Source organism: Chiloscyllium plagiosum, unplaced genomic scaffold (assembly GCF_037043375.1).
Source record: "Chiloscyllium plagiosum isolate Xiang-an unplaced genomic scaffold, Cpla_swu_hap1 HiC_scaffold_42, whole genome shotgun sequence".
NCBI classification, from domain to species: Eukaryota; Metazoa; Chordata; class Chondrichthyes; order Orectolobiformes; family Hemiscylliidae; genus Chiloscyllium; species Chiloscyllium plagiosum.
Window position 1 is genome coordinate 5,009,078 of NW_028270180.1, and position 20,552 is coordinate 5,029,629.

At 40.2% G+C, this 20,552-nt stretch overlaps 1 protein-coding gene across 10 annotated transcripts in view; it reads left to right on the forward strand.

Moving 5' to 3' along the window:
* The window catches only part of ppip5k1a (diphosphoinositol pentakisphosphate kinase 1a), a 171,298-nt gene that overhangs the window by 19,084 nt on the left and 131,662 nt on the right, over positions 1 to 20,552 (forward strand). For all 10 annotated transcript variants that reach the window (XM_043680429.2, XM_043680433.2, XM_043680435.2 and 7 more), the window contains exon 2: positions 4,620 to 5,060. In XM_043680429.2, the coding sequence (XP_043536364.2) occupies positions 4,920 to 5,060 (141 nt within the window). In that variant the 5' untranslated portion in view covers positions 4,620 to 4,919. The remainder of the gene's footprint in view (positions 1 to 4,619; positions 5,061 to 20,552) is intronic.

The window sequence follows — 20,552 nt, forward strand, 5'->3', positions numbered from 1 at the left end:
ATACCACTCACGACCACACCCTACTCCCAGTTATGCTCAGTCACATGTTAGCTTAGGTACAACAGCAGGATGAGATAATTGTCGGAAATAATGTAAATGCTAATACCCTAATCCTGGGGAATCGTTATGCAGGTGGTTTCCTGATTCAGTGTTTTCCCCAAGACAATGCAGGTATGACATACTGCTGGGCAGAAAGCATTTTTGAATGGAAGAGATTGAATTGATAGATAAACTTGATAATAGCAGGGGAGTAATGTCAAAATTAAGTGTAAATTACAATGAATTGTCATCTGCATTCTTCCATGGCTTTTGTCCCACCCAAAGACAGTGCACTTTAACACTTCAACATTACATTAATGTCCAGAGAGTCCCACTTAATCTTTTAACATTACAAGGGTTTCAGCAATGGATTAGCTGACGCAAGATCAGAATTTGGTTACATTACTGATTAGGTAGCAATGTAAAATGAATCTGATTTGTTTCTTTTCACTCATTACTTTTTAATAAAGTTTTTAAAAAATCACACAACACCAGGTTATAGTGCAACAGGTTTGTTTGGAAGTACAAGCTTTTGAAGCGCTCCTCCAGAGCTGTGCTCCGAAAGCTTGTATTTCCAAAAACTTCTAAATAAATGTGTTGGACTATAACCTGGTGTTGTGATTTTTCAACTTTGTCCATCCCAGTCCAATTCTGGCACCTCCACATCATACATTTTAATAGATTAATTAATTGAAGCTGAGAGAAGAATTAAGGACAGGCCCAAGACATTTGTTGGAAGAAATAGACAGACAGATGACTGAGCATTTAAATTGTAGATATTCCAAACATTGAGTTTGTATAAGTGCTGTTACTTCCATCTGGTTGCCAATGAGGACAGTGTGAATACCAGGAAGGACCATTCCTTGACTTTGCTAAATTAGCTCATCTTGGTCAAAGTGGCTTTATCCTCATTGCCTCAATGTTAAGGTCTAAAGAAGTCAGCGTTTTGATTCTAAAGCATTATGTAGCAGCTCTTTTATTTTTTTCCTCCATCCTGTAACCTCCAACTATCTCTATCCCATGCAAGTGTATGTAGGTGGGTGGTAAGTGTTACAAGAGTGGAATTGCCAGTGACTGTGTGTATCTAGCTAATGCTTGTTGTCCAAGTTTACATGGAAATAATTGCAGCTTTGGAGCAATTCGGTATGATGACCATTAGCTGTAGAATCCTACAACCACAAGGCAGCAAAGAGAAAAAAACATATGGATTGTTTTGTAGACTGGGACAACCTGGAGCCTTTTAATTAGAAGGAGCATCACTATCCTTTTATTAGGTGCTGTAGCAAAGACTCAGGGTGTGATTTATCATAATCAGTTATTAAGTTATGCAAGCCCAACTACAGTGGCATGATGGGTTTGATTATAACAGTCACAGAATGTTGATATTAAATGCTGATTCATTCAGAAAGGACTTGCAAGAATGTTGCTAAGTCTGAAATTTTCTTGGCCTATTGCTTAAGTTTCTAATTAGCATGGCTCACAATTACAGATGTAACTGACTAGTCTAAGCACTGCAATATTTTACTAATAAGCACCTGCCATTTGATTGCATTAATTCACAGAGCGGAAACTCTGATAGCAGCAAGTTTTTAATGGCAGCGGAGCTGTATTGGCATTTCTCTTTTCTGGATCCTGTGTAATTTTAACCAGTGAAAAAAACAATTTAAAGTTTTGTGTATGGTGTTTCAAGTTTTATATCAAAATCGCTGTTTTGCTGAATTTTGTATAACTTTATGCTTCACAAGAAATAGCTGTAGAAAAGTCCTGCTTTTATAGAGTCTCACAACCCAAAGTACTTTACAGTTCATAAAGTACTTTTGGTGCAGTGCAGTAGTTGGAAATGTAGCAGTAAATTAACATGCAGTAAATTTCCACATATCCCAAAGTGACAGTGAAGTTATCAGGTTTTCTTTTTAGTGATGTTTAGTGCTTCAGCCATACAATACTTTATTCTGTTGTCTCACTCAATTAAATACTTGAGGATGTGGAGTGGATTGTGATCAGACAGCCTGATAGCATTCTGTTATAAAAATGTTGTTAATAGGAATGGGTTTTTGAGGGGAATGAGGTAAAAACAATGACTGCAGATGCTGGAAACCAGATTCTGGATTAGTGGTGCTGGAAGAGTACAGCAGTTCAGGCAGCATCCAAGGAGCAGCGAAATCGACGTTTTGGTCAGGGTGAAATGATAATCAGTTATTACGTTGTGCAAACCCAACTACATTTGCACAATGGGTTTGATTATAATAGTCACAGAACTTCAGTATTAAATGCTGATTCATTCAGAAAGAACTGACAGGAATGTTGCTAAGTCTGAAATTCTCTTGCACCACCTTCTGCATAAAACAGTTGCCCCGTAGGTCTCTTTTATATCTTTCCCCTCTCACCCTAAACCTATGTCCTCTAGTTCTGGGCTCCCTACCCTATGATAAAGGCTTTGTCTATTTATCCTATCCATGCCCCTCATGATTTTATAAAACTCTGTAAAGGGCCCCCCTCAGCCTTTGCTCCAGAAAAAAAGCCCCAGCCTATTCAACCTCTCCCTATAGCTCAAATCCTTTAACCCTGGCAACATTCTTGTAAATCTTTTCTGAACCCTTTCAGGTTTCACAACATCCTTCCGATGGGAAGAAGACCAGAATTGTGCACAATATTCCAAAAGACATTGGCCTAACCAATGTCCTGTATAGCTGCAACATGACCTCCCAACTGCTATACTCTATGCTCTGACCAATAAAAGAAAGCGAACCAAATACTGCCTTCAATATCTAACCTGCGACTCTTCTTTCAAGGAGCTATGAACCTGCACTCCAAGGTCTCTTTGTTGAGCAACACTCCCTAGGACTTTACCATTAAATTTATAAGTCTTGCTAAGATTTGCTTTCCCAAACTGCAGCACATTGCATTTATCTAAATTAAACTCTATCTGCCACTCTTCAGCCATTGGCCTATCTGATCAAGATCCCATTGTAATCTGAGGTAATCTTCTTTGTGATCCACCATGCCTCCAATTTTGGTGTCACCTGCAAACCCATTAACTATACCTCCAATGTTCATATCCAAATCATTTATATAAATGACGAAAAGTAGTGGACCCAGCACCAAGCCTCCAGTCTGAAAAACAACCCTCCACCACCACTCTCTGTCTTCTACCTTTGTGTCAGTTCTGTATCCAAATGGCTAGTTCTCCCTGTATTCCATGAGGTCTAACCTAGCTATCACTTTGGCATTTATTGGTAGGGGGATTGAGTTTTGGAGCCACGAGGTCATGCTTCAGCTGTACAAGACACTGGTAAGGCTGCTAGGAGAAAGTGAGGACTGCAGATGTTGGAGATCAGAGCTGAAAATGTGTTTCTAGAAAAGCTCAGCAGGTCAGGCATCATCCAAGGAGCAGGAGAATCGACGTTTCGGGCGTAAGCCCTTCTTCAGGAATGAAAAATTCCTGAAGAAGGACTCATGCCCGAAACGTCGATTCTCCTGCTCCTTGGATGCTGCCTGACCTGCTGCGCTTTTCCAGCAACACATTTTCAGCACTGATAAGGCTTCAACTGGAGTATTGCAAATAGGTCTGGTCACCGCATTATAGGAAGGATGTGGAAACTTGAGAAAAGGTTCAGATGAGATTTACTAGGATGTTGCCTGGTACATAAGGGAGGTTTTATGAGGAAAGGCTGAGGGCACTGAGGCTGTTTTTGTTGGAGATGGAACGGTGTAGGTTAGATGGACATCAGATTATTTTCACAGGTCAGTGCAACATCCAGGGCCAAAGGGCCTGTACTGCGCTGTAACGTTCTATGTTCTGACCATTCTCCCATGGGGAACCTTGTCGAGCGCCTTACTGAAGTCCAAATAGATCACGTCTACCACTCTGACCTCATCAGTCCTCTTTGTGTGAGGTTTGTGTTGAGGTATTACAATCCAAGGAGACATCACAAAAATCTCCTTCATTGTTACATTTTACCGACTAATTGTGGCAACTTCACCAGTGGAATTCCGATTTTGGGGTATGGATTTGTGCCTGTGAATCTTCATGTTTGTGCTGAGTTACAGAATGTATCATCCTGGCTGTGATGGGCATGGGACAGGAAGGTGGTGATGGGAAATTGCAAAGCCCTTTTTCCCCCCCTCCCCTCTTATGCACCTTCCAGTGGTGATTACAAGTAGTCTGAGACTCTCTGATAAGTTGATCTTTGGATGCACTTCCCATTAGTAACACTCGGTCATATAAGAAATGGTCTTGTGTTTGATTTCTGCACAGTGCTGAAGTCTGTTGCTTCTGGGTCATCCAGCTGAGAGAAGTGAAGAAAATCAAACAATGTACTGTGATTGTTTTATCCCCACTCTCAAATATAATACAAAGAAATTGAAATGATCAGAAAAGAAGATCTTTTAAAATTTCACTTTTTTACAGATTGTCATGTTGGTTCACTGGTCTGTTCTTGAGTAAAGGTTCCTCAAATCTTAATGGAACTGATCAGAGGGAGAGGACAAAGTTAAAATTTCTAGCGATTCTTAAATCAGTTTATCAATGACTGTTGTTCCGGAGTCAACTTAAGTTTCTATTTTCTTTTTCACTACAGATGGTTAAACCGGGCACAAGGAGGTGTTCTGAAGAGGTGGGAGGAAGAAAATTTTCTTTGACATAAGGAAATTGCTGGTTTGACTGCACCCGTGCAAGCCTGAATTTGTTGTGCTAAGATTACAACTTATTCTAAAGATCTGGACTGTGCCCTTGAGGGCAAATCATAAAGTCAGCAAGATTGTTAATAGCAATGATACCGAGGCTGGAATTAGTACTATGGGAAGTTTAGATAGCTGTCTCTCGCTGCCTGTTTTTAAACGATGACTAATATCCGTGATGAAAGGTCAACTAGGTTGTCATGACAACCCCCACCTCTTTTGAGGGGGATCACTTGACTCCTACATTCTTTGTTGGATGCGAGGAGGATGAAATTGATCTGGAATCAAACATGAAGGCAGAAGACCTTGACCTTTACGACGATGAAAATGATTCAGACTCGGTAAGGAAATATATCAGATTTTTTAAAACAACTTTTTTCTCTTTGAACCATTCTTAGCTTATCTTCAGATTTAAAAACCAATTGATCAGCAATAAAAACAATAAACTGGTCTGCAAATCACTTCTTATTTAATTATAAACTAAGGCCTTAGGCATAATCACAGAAACAATTTTGCAAAAGTAATATTACTTGACATCAATGTGATTTTACTTAATGGATTGTGCTTGTCAGAGAAGCTAGATGGTTTTGTGTTATTGTATGTTTTTAGTATTTCTGTTGTGGTAGAAAAATTTGTTTTATCTATTGCTATTAGCTTTGCTTCAACATCTGAAGTTAACTTAAAGTATGTCCAGAAGATGTTATTTAAGAGTAGGTGCGCTGTTTTAGGGAGTGACGGTTGTATTTTTGAATATTTAAGCATTGCTTTTATCACATTATCGTTGTGTCTTTTGAGTGCTTTTTATCTTCTGTCTTCCCTCTTCAAGGCGTAGATTTGTTTCTCAGGTACAGTCCTGTAGGTACCTCTGCTACATGCATGCTTGCTCATTTGTGAGATTTAGATGCTGAATAAATGCAGTATATTTTATAATGTGAGTCATTGCACTTTAATCTGAAGCTGTTCATTTCAGTGGTTCAATTCCACTGAATTTACCTTCCCAGCTAGCCATTCTTCATGGCTAAGATTTACAGTGAGCATTGGCAGGCAGTTTGACTGTGGAGGCTTTCACAGCTGAGTACAATTTAAACTTCATGTCCATATACCAGAGAAAAATTATTGGTAGTAATGAGAGGGATACTGTGGCTACTTTCTCCCCCATTCCTATCCTTCATTTGATAGACACAAGGGCAAATCAAAGGCAATCATCTAGAATAAAAAAAGCAAGTCTGATAGCAGCTATGGAACAAGAAATAGATCTAACATTTCAAGTTCAATGTAAATCTTTTTCGCAGTGGTGATCATCACATTGGCTGATACCATATAACTTCCCAGGCCAGAGATGAATATGGGGGACTTTCTGTTTGTTTTAAAGAACTATGAATAATTCTAATAAGTGAGCATTCCCCTAACTGTAACAATATAACGGATGTAATCTATTCCATTTTAAACTATTGCCTAATATAGATTCATAATATGTAAGCTTTAAATTTGTTAGAGCTCTATGTACAGCACACACTTGGGATTAGATGTTCCATTTCACTTGTAAGAATAGATTTTGAACACTTAATTCAAACTTTTAAGTGGAGCGTGTTTCATTTATCCTCCATTCTCCTCCTAGTGTTGACTTATTTCATATGTTTCTGTGGATAGCAGATGCTATTCAGTACCTTTCCTAAGAACCTGCTTTTCATAAGCCAATCTCCAGCATATAGGGTTTTAATCAAAAAGCAATGTTTCTGGTGTAGAACTCTGTTAGATCTGTATTTGAGGCATATAATCTGACATCAAGGTCTTGAATTTGTGTGCCCATTTGTCAGCATAATAGTCTGGAGAAGGGATCATGGCTGAGATCTCTTCTGGCCTTTCTTGATGTGCATACAAATGTACTTGCCAATAGGAGTTGTGAATAGTTCTACAAACCATAGCCTATTTTTGTTTCCTCTGGACATTGAGCCAGACTGTAGCACTTTCCTTCCTTAGCTGAGATCAGTTAATTTTAGCCCAGACCAAGGTTAAGATCTGATCTTCAGTGCAGTTCTACATTGATTAACATACTGACCAGCCATTCACTTTGTTCCAAATCTGTTTCCAGATGCCTGTGATATCCCACTTTCCAGTCATTAGTATGCATTTTCTCATTTTTCTTTTGGTGGGGCTTGGTTTTGGTAGGTGTATTTGCTGTTGCCCCTCCTAGTATTTTCACTACCTTATTTCATTGGCGATGATGGTCAACTTCAACATTAGTAGAAAAATTGAGTTTTAAAACAAGCGTAATTAAATGTGAGCATTTTCTTGAACCAAATGGGGAAATACTTTGGCTGAAAAATATTTCCATTCTCGCACGCATATAATAGAAATCCATAAGTAGTTCCTTCTCTTCAATAGGACAGTTTAAGATTTTCAAAATTGGTATTCTTTTAAAATTGAAGTCACAGTTTTAAAAACTAATGGGATGGAGGGATTGTGGAATGAATGTAGGTTGTTCAGAGACTTGCCAGCGCCCATGGACCTTTCACTGCCAGTCACAAAAGGGAGGTGAGAGGAGATAGCTGCAATTAACATCTAGAGCTTACAGTAACAATGCATCTGAGAAATTGTTAGCCAGAAGGAAACAAACAGCCATTTAGTATACAGTCTATCATCCTAGTAATTATATGATACAAATACTAATGGAATTATTGACTAATCATAATGATCAGTCTCTATCAAAGAGCTTGCAACAGTGCAACAGATCCAGACATAGTGAGATAAGCCCCCAACCCCTGCATGATGGAGAACCTTGAGAATCATTGGCCTAAAGTAGCCCGTGCCTCCCAAACTTGCTTCACTCATCAATTACTCATACCATTTCCCAAAATATTATTTCCTGAAATAAATTTAAGTTCAATTTTAATGATTCAACACCAGCATATTCCACCTTTCCCTGAGGAGACAGTTTCATAGATTGACCACTCGTTCATTGTAGTTGAGTTTTTGCAGGTTAGTCTATAATTTACCTTTTTGTTAAAACAAAATCCAGTGCTGATTTGGCCAAAGTGAATTAGTTTGTTGTAATTGATTTTATAATGAGTGATTTAATTGCTTTTGAAGGTTATTTTGTTAACTCCACTTAGTACATTTTTAGTCTGTTTTCCAAGGAATTCTGTTATTATTGAGGGATGTTTGAGCTGTGGGCTTGAATATTCTTTTTTGGCAATTAATATCAACCTTGGGCATTAATAGGTATGATGCAGGGAAGTGTAATGTAAAATTATTTCATTTTCAATCTGAAACTGAAATCAGTGGCTAGTCAACTAATCCTTTAACAGGAACTTATATGATCAGAAGTGGCTGACCAAGTGTACTTTATAAGTGAACAAGTAAGTGCAGATTAGCAAATCTTGCATTAACTGAGTCTGCCATTAGTTACGAATGAGTCAGGCAAATAACTACTTGGTCACGTGCACTTCATAGGTATATAATTTGCTTGGCTGTGAGTTTATATAATATACTGAGTTGTCAATTCCTGCATGATTATTAACCCACTTGTTTCCTTTAATTTTGACTGGCGCCCATAAGTGCTATGAAAGCTAAATTATAGCTGTAGAACATTGTGATAAACGCAACAATCTTTCTATGCTTTATTGTCTGCATATTTGGTAGAGGGCTTCAAGATTATGAAAGGATTCAGTTGGACATGCTATAAAATTTTTGCATCACCATCAAAATTGAAGTTGTGTATTCAGTTAAATGCTACTGTGTTGGCTAGTGGGACAAACAGACCTGTAGTAATGTACAGGGACACAAGATTCTTTTAATGAGTAAATGGCCAAGTTAGTTAGGAATAGAATAGCAATGGAAGGTGCCACTGTAATTAAGGAGTTTCCTTGTATTTGGTCCTGGTGATATTGCCAACCAAATGTCATTAGAACATCTATATGATGTGTTTATAGTTTATGCATATTATTGTGTTATCAGACTAGTTCAGTGTTGCACACAATTTGTTTTGTGTTTGTAGATTCTCCAGATTTCATGTCACTCAGCTTAGCTCTGACCATTAGACTTGGGGATGTCATGCTATTTTATGAATGCAGTGTCTGCCAGTGTAAATCTTATTAAGGTGACTTTTCATAACCAGCTCCTTTTAAAGGTTTGTTTTAATCCAAGTTCTGTGAGGAAATATTAAAACAATCTTGTCTAACTACTTGGCCTGTTCATCCCCTCCATGAACTGTTTGCTATGCAAATTAATTCAACATTTTGGAAATGTTTCCATTTTTCAATGTCATTTGGTCAAATCCAGGAATACCCTACCTAACAGCACCTATACCAAATAGACTGTAGCTTCATAGGTCATTGAACCCCTACAGAGTGAAACCGTTCATTCGCACCCTCTAAGAGCACCTCAGCCCAATCCACACTATCTCAGTAAAGTTATGTTTCCCATGGTTAATTCATCTAGCCTGCACTTCCCTGGACACTATGGGGCAATTTAGTATGAGTCGAGATTGTGGTGCTGGTAAAGCACAGCAGGGCAGGCAGCGTCAGAGGAGCAGGAAAATTGTCGTTTCGGGCAAAAGCTCTTCATCAAAAATGAGGCTCGGAGCCTTGGGAGTGGAGGTTTAGCAATTTAGCATGGCCAATCCACCTAACCTGCATAGGTTTAGAACATAGAACATAGAACATAGAAGAATACAGCGCAGTACAGGCCCTTGGGCCCTCGATGTTGCGCCGATCCAAGCCCACCTAAACTACACTAACCCACTATCCTCCATATACCTATCCAATGCCCTCTTAAATGCCCATAAAGAGGGAGAGTCCACCACTGTTACTGGCAGGGCATTCCATGAACTAACGACTCGCTGAGTGAAGAACCTACCCCTAACATCAGTCCTATATCTACCCCCCCTTAATTTAAAGCTATGCCCCCTTGTAATACCCGACTCAATACGCGGGAAAAGGTTCATACTGTCGACCCTATCTAACCCCCTAATCATCTTGTACACCTCAATCAAGTCACCCCTAAACCTTCTTTTCTCTAGTGAAAACAGCCCCAAGTGCCTCAGTCTTTCCTCATACGATTTTCCTTTCATACCAGGCAACATCCTGGTAAACCTCCTCTGCACCCGTTCCAATGCCTCCACATCCTTCCTATAGTATGGCGACCAAAACTGCACACAATATTCCAGATGCGGCCGTACCAGAGTCTTATACAACTGCATCATGACCTCAGGACTCCGGAACTCAATTCCTCTACCAATAAAAGCCAGTACGCCATATGCCTTCCTCACCGCACTATTTACCTGGGTGGCAACTTTCAGAGATCTGTGTACATAGACACCAAGATCCCTCTGCTCATCCACACTACCAAGTATCCGGCCATTAGCCCAGTACCCCATCTTTTTGTTATTCTTCCCAAAGTGAATCACCTCGCACTTAGCTACATTGAATTCCATCTGCCACCTTTCTGCCCAGCTCTGCAGCTTCTCTATATCCTGCTGTAACCTGCCACATGCTTCCTCACTGTCAACAACTCCTCCGACTTTCGTGTCATCCGCAAACTTGCTCACCCAACCTTCTAACCCCTCTTCCAGGTCATTTATAAAAATGACAAACAGCAATGGTCCCAAAACAGATCCTTGCGGAACACCGCTAGTGACGGCACTCCATGAAGAAACTTTGCCATCAACTACTACCCTCTGTCTTCTTCCATCCAGCCAATTCCTAATCCAAACCTCCAACTCACCCTCAATGCCATATCTCCGTATTTTCTGCAGTAGCCTACCATGGTTTGGACTGTGGAAGGACACTGGAGCACCTGGAGAACCCTACGCAGAAGGAGGGAGAATGGGAAACTCCATACAGAATGAGGCTGGAATTGAACCCGGGTCCCTAGCGCTGTGAAGCAGCAGTGCTAACCCCTGAGCCACTGTGCTGTTCCTTTTCATAAAGCCTTCTCACCACCATCTTCTCAAGGACAATAAGAGATGAAAAACAAATGCTTGAATTGCCAGAGATGCTCACATCTCACAAAAGAAATAATTATGCTTGCATCTGCTTTCAAAGGTTAACATATTTAATTGACCTATTATCAACAGTGTTTGTGAGCTGGCAGTATTCAGCATCCCACAAGGGCATATAATTACATTTTGGTTCATGAGGAATGAACCTGGCTAAGGTGAGAGCAAGGTACTATTACCTAACCCCAAGCCTTCTGCTGTAGCATAGAATCCCTACAGTGTGGAAACAGACCATTTGGTCCAACAAGTCCACACCAACCCTTCACACCCTAACCCATTCCCTTACCCTGTTACTCTACATTTCCCTTGACTAATGCACCTAAACTGCATTTCCCTGAACACTTATGGACAATTTAGCATGGCTGGTTCACCTAACCTGCACATCTTTGGATAGTGGGAGGAAACTGGAGCACCCCGAGGAAACCCACACAAGACATAGGGAGGATGTGCAAAATCCACACAGTCTGCCGAGGCTGGGATCAAACCTGGGTCCATGGTGCTGTGAAACAGCAATGCTAACCACTGAGCCACTGTGCTGTCCATGGTGCAACACTTGTGTGAATGATTATGGACATCATCATATAATGCACACCAATTTGTCTCAATACTTTGTGATTCATCTATTGATTACATCAGAGTAAAATTATACATCTTAAATTGTTAATCTGGAAATCTTCACATTTCTTCTCAATTTTGAGTCCAATTGAGTGTTCCATAAATCCATTAATGTGGAGGACTAAATGTATATTAATTAATAAATTTAAGTATTAAAAAGGATTTGTGACATAATTAGGTTTCCTATTCTGAGTGAGCTAAGTCCTTTTGGTGCTGAATAACTTTGTGTCAATGTTTATATATTGTCGTTAGACTGATACACTATATTTCTCTACCATTATCTATATAGCCTTGTGCCTTATTGTGTTGGGAACAAACATTTTCAATTGTGCAGATCCTGAATCAGTCACCACTTTCAGTCTCTCTCTATTTCCTTGGAGTACTAGTAGATCCTTAACCCTGACAGTGAGAAGGAACCTCACTGTCTTCAATGTGATACTAACTTGGGTTTTCATTCCAGAAATCGTAAATCCAATATTCCAAGGTGATGTCCATCAACTGTCAAATCCCCAGCAATTCATCTCTAAAAGTGCAAGCACCACCACCCTCATTGTAACTGTATTCATGGCTGATTTGACTTTGGGCTATTCCTTTGAAAGTGGCTGTTCTTTGTACTGTTGCTCCATTGGTTGATACATCCAAAATCAGAAAACGAAGATTTGTGAGCTATTTTAGATACGTGCAAATTGGTGGCAGGTTGCATTCAAAAGAAGAAACCTGCATTTCTGTCATACCTCAATATCTTGAACCACTTCAGAATACCCAAAAGTACTTGGCAGCAAACAAAACATTTGAGGCATAATTACTGCTGGGGAGATGAGAATTAGGTGATTTTTTTTTTTGTCCTAAGGTAGACCATAATCAAGACACCATTGAATCATAACATTTTTCAGGAAGGAGGAGGCCATTTGGCCCACTGTCTTGAACCAGTTCCTGAAAGAACTACCTAGCTAGTCCTATTTTCCAAACCTATCTCTGTGGCCTTCTATCACTTGTAAATATATATCCAGCTCTCTTTTAAAACCTTTGGATTCTGCCTTCACCACTGTCCCAGGTAGTGCATTTCCAAATCCTAACAACGCTGAGTAAAGAAGTTTTTTTTCTCATCTCACTCCTGGCTGTCTTTGTTGACAGTCTCGAAAACGTGACCCTTTAATTTCTGACATACCAACTAGTTGAAACAGAGTATCTTTCTTTACCCTGTCAAAAGTATTCATAGTTTTAAATGCCTCAATAAAGTCACCTCTTAATCTTAAAAAAAAAGCTGTGGATGCTGAAGCAGAGAAAATTGAGAGCGACATAAACAAAAATTGCTGGAAAATCTCAGTAGGTCTGTCTGCATCTGTGAAGAGAAAACAGAGTTAATGTTTCAGACCCAGGGACCCTTCTTCAGAACCTGAAATGTTAACTCTTGATTCCTCTCTACAGATGCCAGACTCGCTGAGATTTTCCAGCGATTTCTGTTTATGTCAACTCTTAATATTCTCTGTTTCAATAAGAGTAAGGCCAATTTCTTTAAACTTTCCTTGTATCTAAAATCCCTGATTCCTGATCTCATTCTAGTACATCTCCTTTGCACTCTCTCCAGGACTTTAATATCCTTCTATAAGTAAGGTGCCCAGAGCTGAACACAAGATATGCCTTGTAGATTTAGGATTAGATTAGATTCCCTACAGTGTGGAAACAGGCCCTTTGGCCTAACTAGTCCATACCGACCCTCCGAAGAGTAACCCACCCAGACCCATTCCCCCTAACTAATGCACCTAACTCTATGGGAAATTTAGTATGACCAATTCACCTAACCTGCACATCTTTGTGACTATGGGAGGAAACTGGAGCACCCGGAGGAAACCCACGCAGACACTGGGAGAATGTGCAGACTCCACACAGACAGTTGCCTGAGGCTGGAATTGAACCCAGGTCCCTGGTGCTGTGAGGCAGCAGTGCTAACCACTGAGCCACTGTGCCGCCGATCAATTTTGTTTCACCTTTACATGTAAATGATTACTTTCATCACATTATTTTAGAATGAATTAACAGTATCTTCAATGTCTTCAAAAATCTTCAATTTTTTAAGAAAAACATTTCATTTCTGTGTGGAGAGAAAGCAAAGTTAATGTTTCTGGTTTAGTGCTCCTTCAGAACACACATTAACTCTGATTTCCCTCCACAGATGCTGCCAGATCTGAGTTTCTCCAGTAATTTCTGTTTTTGTTTCAGACTTCCAGCATCTTTTGTTCTTTATTTTTTATTAAATCTCATTTTTCTCTTGAAAACGTTTTCTCAGATGACTATCGTGGACGTGGTCAGCAGTTTCAATTCCCTAGTTAATTTGAATTTCTTCTAAGCCTTGTTTCAGTTTTGTGTTTTTCTTATCATATTCCCTTGTAAATTCTGTATTTATTAATAAGGACGCTGTCTCTAGGCTGCAAAACAGCTGAAGATATATTGAAGGGCACAGGAGGACTCTGCTAAAAGATATTCTATTCTAATCTGCTTAGGTTTAAGATTCTGAAGAGGTTAAAGATAATGAAATGGAAGAAGATTTTAGTTTGCTGTGCAAATGGATAATTTCCAGGAAACACGTGCCTCCATTCTTAATTTGCTGACGACCTAGTGATTTTGTTACTCAAGCATTGTTGTTATGGCATTTATTACATGTGACAGCCATAAAAAAGCATATAGAATTGCTATTATGCACCAGGCCAGATACCTTCAAAACATTTCAAGAAGGTAGCCCAGACCCTAACTTTTCTAGTTGTGTAAGCAGGCGTGAGTTGGATACTCCAGGAGTGATGCAGCTGGTCAAACCACTCAGTTTTAAACAAAAGAGAATTTATTTTCAGACAATTGAATGAAACACTAACAAAAGAGAATCAAATTTAGAATAACAACCTATCTGAAAACCCATTCGACTATTATAACTTAATTATGCTGTTCCAAATACTTGCAACATCCCCATAAACACCCCCGTGGCAAAAAAAAATAAAATCAAACACCATGTTCTTACAGGAGAGATGTCAGAGAGAATCAGCCAGAAAATCTCTGTTGACTCCAGGAACTTTCTCCCAACCTAAAACTTGACCAGCAGCTTCAAACAGACTGTTTGTTTGCGAAAACCAAATCAAACCCTGAAGTGGGAGAACTAGCCACGACCCTTCATTGTACAAGTCATAAAGTCATAGAGCTGTACAGCATGGAAACAGACCCTTCGGTCCAACCCATCTATGCCGAGCAGATATCCCAATCCAATCTAGTCCCACCTGCCAGCACCCGGCCCATATCCCTCCAAACCCTTCCTATTCATATACCCATCCAAATGCCACTTAAATGTTGCAATTGTACCAACCTCCACCATATCCTCTGGCAGCTCATTCCATACACATACCACCCTCTGCATGAAAAAGTTGCCCCTTAGGTCTCTTTTATATCTTTCCTCTCTCACCCTAAACCTATGCCCTCCAGTTCTGGGCTCCCCGACCCCAGGGAAAAGACTTTGCCTATTTATCCTGTCTATGCCTCTCATAATTTTGTAAACCTCTATAAGGTCACCCCTCAGCCTCTGACGTTCCAGGGAAAACAGCCCCAGCCTGTTCAGCCTCTTCCTGTAGCTCAGATCCTCCAACCCTGGCAACATCCTTGTAAATCTTTTCTGAACCCTTTCAAGTTTCACAACATCTTTCCGATAGGAAGGAGACCAGAATTGCACGCAATATTCCAACAGTGGCCTAACCAATGTCCTGTACAGCCGCAACATGACCTCCCAACTCCTGTACTCAATACTCTGGCCAATAAAGAAAGGCATACCAAACGCCTGCTTCACTATCCTATCTACCTGCGATGCCATTTTCAAGGAGCTATGAACCTGCACTCCAAGGTCTCTTTGTTCAGCAACACGCCCTAGAACCTTACCATTAAGTGTATAAGATTTGCTTTCCCAAAATGCAACACCTCACATTATCTGAATTAAACTCCATCTGCCACCTCTCAGCCCATTGGTCCATCTAGTCCAGATCCTGTTGTAATCTGAGGTGACCCTCTTCGCTGTCCACTACACCTCCAATTTTGGTGTCATCTGCAAACTTACTAGCTATATCTCTTAAGCTTACATCCAAATTATTTATGTAAATGACAAAAAGGAGAGGACCCAGCACCGATCCTTGTGGGACTCCACTGGTCACAGCCTCCAGTCTGAAAAACAACCTTCCATCGCCACCCTATGTCTTCTACCTTTGAGCCAGTTCTGTATCCAAATGGCTAGTTCTCCCTGTATTCCATGAGATCTAACCTTGCTAATTAGTCTCCCATGGGGAACCTTGTCGAACGCCTTACTGAAGTCCATATAGATCACATCTACTGCTCTGCCCTCATCAATCTTCTTTGTTACTTCTTCAAAAAACTCAATCAAGTTTGTGAGACATGATTTCCCATGCACAAAGCCATGTTGATTGTCCCTAATCAGTCCTTACCTTTCTAAATAAATGTACATCCTGTCCCTCAGGATTCCCTCCCAACAACTTGCCCGCTACCGAGGTCAGGCCCTCGGGTCTATAGTTCCCTGGCTTGTCTTTACTGCCTTTCTTAAACATTGGCACCACGTTTGCAACCTCCAGTCTTCCGGCACCTCACCTGTGACTATCGATGATACAAATGCCTCAACAAGAGGCCCAGCAGTCACTTCTCTGGCTTCCCACATAGTTCTTGGGTACACCTGATCAGATCCTGGGGATGTATCCACCTTTAACCGTTTCAAGACATCCAGCAATTCCTCGTCTGTAATCTGGGCATTTTGCAAGATGCCACCATCTATTTCCCTACAGTCTATATCTTCCATAGTGTTTTAAAAGAAAGACTTAAAAGCCTTCTCAAATGAATACTTCCAGATGTGTCAGAATCTCTGCCTTTTATGACCCCTTGTGGGGAATAAAACCAAGGACAGAATAAACATGTTAAAGGAGCAGCACCTTTACATTGCATGATACATGATTTCCATAGGAGTAGTTCTGGTTTTCTCCTGTGAGAGTCAGGATTCTTGCCTTGTAAGCACTGAACACTGAGTTGTGCAACCCTCCACACATCCAGGCCCTTAAAGACTTTCTGTAGGCTGTTTTCTGGAATGAAAGAAAGGGAGGGATTGAATTATATGAAGTGGATGGCACAGCTGTTAATGTTGGTGCAGATTGACAAAAGGGTGTGCTCCCAGGGAGTGAGCAAGCTGAACAGAAACCATGCTGGGTTAGTGGTCTGGAAGAATGGGAAAGGAAATGAGAGTGAGCGAGGAGCGATGTTGCATGCAATAGTGAGAGTGGCAAAGCATGAGTTAATGGTTGGTGGGTGAGTGTGAATGAATGTGGCACTTATCCTGGTGGATTGGATAAAGATCAGTGACCTCCTTACTCCTCTGACGGTGGAGACTGCATTGATGTGGGTGATGAACTCTGTCCAACCTGCCAAGGTCGAGTGGTGCAACCTGCTCTGCTGGTCCATCAGGAGACAACTCTCATTTGCACTACCTCCTTGACCAAAACTCCCAGATCTCTTTTGGAGAATTTTCCAGCTCTGTCCCTGACCAAGCAGGGGAGCTTCAAAATACCACTGTTCATGCGGTGCTCAGCAAGCATTTTAAATATGTTATGTGAGAGAGCGATTAATATTGGGCTGCGGAACATCTGTGAGGACCTAAGAGAGACTGAAGTACAAAGGTAGGTGGTGAAAGAGGGGGACAGTGTGCAGGGGAGTCTGTTTAGATTGCTGAGAATTTAAGCGAAAGGTGCATATTTTTCAATTTTTGATTTCGGGGTATGGAGGGTAAGCTGAAAATGTGTTGCTGGAAAAGCGCAGCAGGTCAGGCAACATCCAAGGAGCAGGAGAATCGACGTTTCGGGCATGAGCCCTTCTTCAGGAATCAGATTCCTGAAGAAGGGCTCATGCCCGAAACGTCGATTCTCCTGCTCCTTGGATGCTGCGCTTTTCCAGCAACACATTTTCAGCTCTGATCTCCAGCATCTGCAGTCCTCACTTTCTCGTAGAGGGTAAGCCATCAACCAGTTAGAACATCTTTGTAATAGAGGCAATTCAAAATGCTGGCAAATGAAGGCATAGTCGGAAATTGTTGAGCAATTAAAATTGAGAATGTGTAAAAGTCAGAATTAGAGGTGTACAGAGATCTGAGTGAGAGAGAACAGAAGGAAAAGTGAAGGCATGTTATTCGCTGTCTTAAAATTCACCTGGTGTTACACCTGTAGCCAGTATCTTCAGCCAGTTCAGTGTCCATGTCCCAAGTTTTCCTGGATAAATTGGAGATTAAATAGCATTAAAAAAAAGACTTTCAGCTGTCTTTTGAAAGTTTTACGGGATATGCCAATTGAGTTGTAACTTCTTCAAACAAATCTGAGATTGTGTCAGGCAGGATCTTCCCTATCTGATACTGTGGGACATCTGAGCCAGCAGTTGTAACCTGACAGTGATGGTTATTTTATGTAGAAATGCAATGTTATATATCTTTGTTTTGTCACCTTATTTCATTAATAGTGGGACTAATAAGGTGATCAAGGTTATCGGGAAGATGAGAATGTGAAGTTAAGGCCCCAGTCAGATCACCCGTGATCTTATTGATTTGCAGAGCAGGCCTGATGGGTCCAAATGACCTATTCCTGCTCCTCATTCAAGTGTTCAGTAGCTGTTTCCAGATCGTGCTTTTATAATGTCCAATGACTGTCTTCTGATTTTCTGATTCTGATATCCTGGCACATCTCTTGTGTGGATGAGATGTACTTACACCATTTAAATCCCATAATCAGATGATCTCTTTCCCAGAGAGAGGTAGGAATGGCTACGAAGTCATCTGCAATTCTCAGATATAGTTGAATAATAAAAACAAAGTTTTATCTTTGCCTTGACATTCCCTTTGAATGGGTATAGTTTTCTTTTGTCTTTACTAATGAATACCTGAGGGAGGTAACTGTTAAGAATGTTTTTTAAATATATTCAACTTGAGTTGATTTGATTATGATTGATTTTTGTTTTTGAGTTATCAAAAAGAAAGAATTTGACAGTGAAGTGGAAGAAGAGCTTAAATTACTGTGCTAATCTCTTTCAGAAGCACTCAGTTTCTGGTCTCAAATTTGCTAATGGGTAAATGGTGTCTTCATAGAAATAAAAAACAAATTGCTATTATCAGGGCATTTATTAACACTAGGCTAGGTGGAGCAGGGATGAAGAAACACTTTTGATTCCTGTCTATCTCCCTTCTTTGCTCACTAATGTCTCCTCATATACTGCTGTACCTTTAAAATTTTTGCTTTTTAGAATGATAATTTCTCATATTAAAATTAGTATAAATAAAAACTTGGATTTAAATAGACTTAAGTGCATTGCTAAAATGTAGGGAGGAATCTTTACTTTTTTTTATTCTTCCTGCATTACTGTTGTTTTACTTTTCTTTTGACATTATTTTCAGTTCAGATTTTACTTTTGTCATTTCTTTTTCGTTTCTGCACTCAACAATTTTAGGAAAATCTTTTCTCCAATTTTGTTCCCTTGCATTATTTTAACTCTTGTTTTTCTGTTTTCCCTTCCATCCCTCATTTTTGCTGCTTTCTTACCTTGCAAACTGGTGTCACAGCTTTAAACTTTGTCTAGTAGACATGACCTTCCGCTGTTATCTTTAGAGAACTTTGGCACCTGATTTCACAGGAGCACAGTGGTTATCTGAATAAATCTGTATGTGCATGGTAGCTTTGGAAAGAGCTGCAAATTGTGTTTTAGTCTTTGAAGATGATGGTTAGTTAATAAACCTATGGCCTGGTGATTGATGGTAATCCAATGAGATCAGCAGGGAGAGTTGCCACTTAAATATCGCAGGCCTGAAGAAATTAATAGTGTTCTTATCAACTTACTTCACTCTATACTTTACATGCTGTGAGACTTCAAATGGCAGCACTTCCTCCCAACCATGATCATGGCTCATGCTGATTTTAAGCAGTGATACTATATTTAAAATATCAATTAACCCCCCCAACTTTGCACATCACTGTATTTTACTTGCTGTCATATATCAAATTCTGAGCAATAAATTGTCAATCTTTTGTTTCAAACCAGTCAGGTTGACAGTATTTGTTATAAAGGTGTAACGTCACTGAATGATTGCGCAAATTGCAAGTTTTCAGGTTTCCAATCTTTTCTTTCAAACTTGACAACAAATACCAGCCAGTATTGTGCCATAGTTTTGGCTGTCTATTCCGAAGAGTCAAGAAAGGAATAAATCTGCATTCACAGGGTTTCTTGGTAACTTCCTGAACCATCTTCAATACTTTTACAATCTTTCTGTTTAAGTCAGATACTTCTGGGTAGGCCAGGACTTCCTAAATTGGGGTTCAGGAGCTGAAATCTTGGGTGTTGTGAACAGCAATGCTGCAGTAGAACTCTCAACCAGCCCTTTCTTGGCCTCTTACCTTCTCTGTCGTTTCCCATACTATTATTTCCATAAACCCCTTTTCCCTACTCACTCTGTTCTTGAGAGTTTTCAAACTTTAAAATGAGTTCAGCATGGGGGAAAATGTTTGGGTAGCACCGATGTAAATAGTTGTAACAACTGGTTTGTGTTTCACAAACAAGTGAGTGAATAAACAATGTTGTTGATCAAGACTGGAGGAATTTGTTTCACATTTCTTTGTATAGTTCTAAAGTGTCTTTCATATTCCATTGAGCAAAAAACAGGGACTAAATTTAATGTCTCACCTATTGTATGGATTCTTCTGATAAATCAGGTTAGCACTGCAGTGTCTAAGCCCTGAAGTGGGGTTTAAATCCAAGAACTTCTGATTTCAATGGGAGCATGCGATCAACAACACAAAGGAAGTACAAACAAATCTAGAAGGAAAAACTGGTCCAGATTATAGAGGAGAAAGTGCTGGGTGTCTTGAAATGGTTAAAGGTGGATAAATCCCCAGGACCTGATCAGGTGTACCCAAGAACTCTGTGGGAAGCTAGAGAAGTGATTGCTGGGCCTCTTGTTGAGACATTTGTATCATCGATAGTCACAGGTGAGGTACCAGAAGACTGGAGGTTGGCAAACGTGGTATCACTGTTTAAGAAGGGCGGTAAAGACAAGCCAGGGAACTATAGACCGGTGAGCCTGACCTCGGTGGTGGGCAAATTGTTGGAGGGAATCCTGAGGGACAGGATGTACATGTATTTGGAAAGGCATGAACTGATTCGT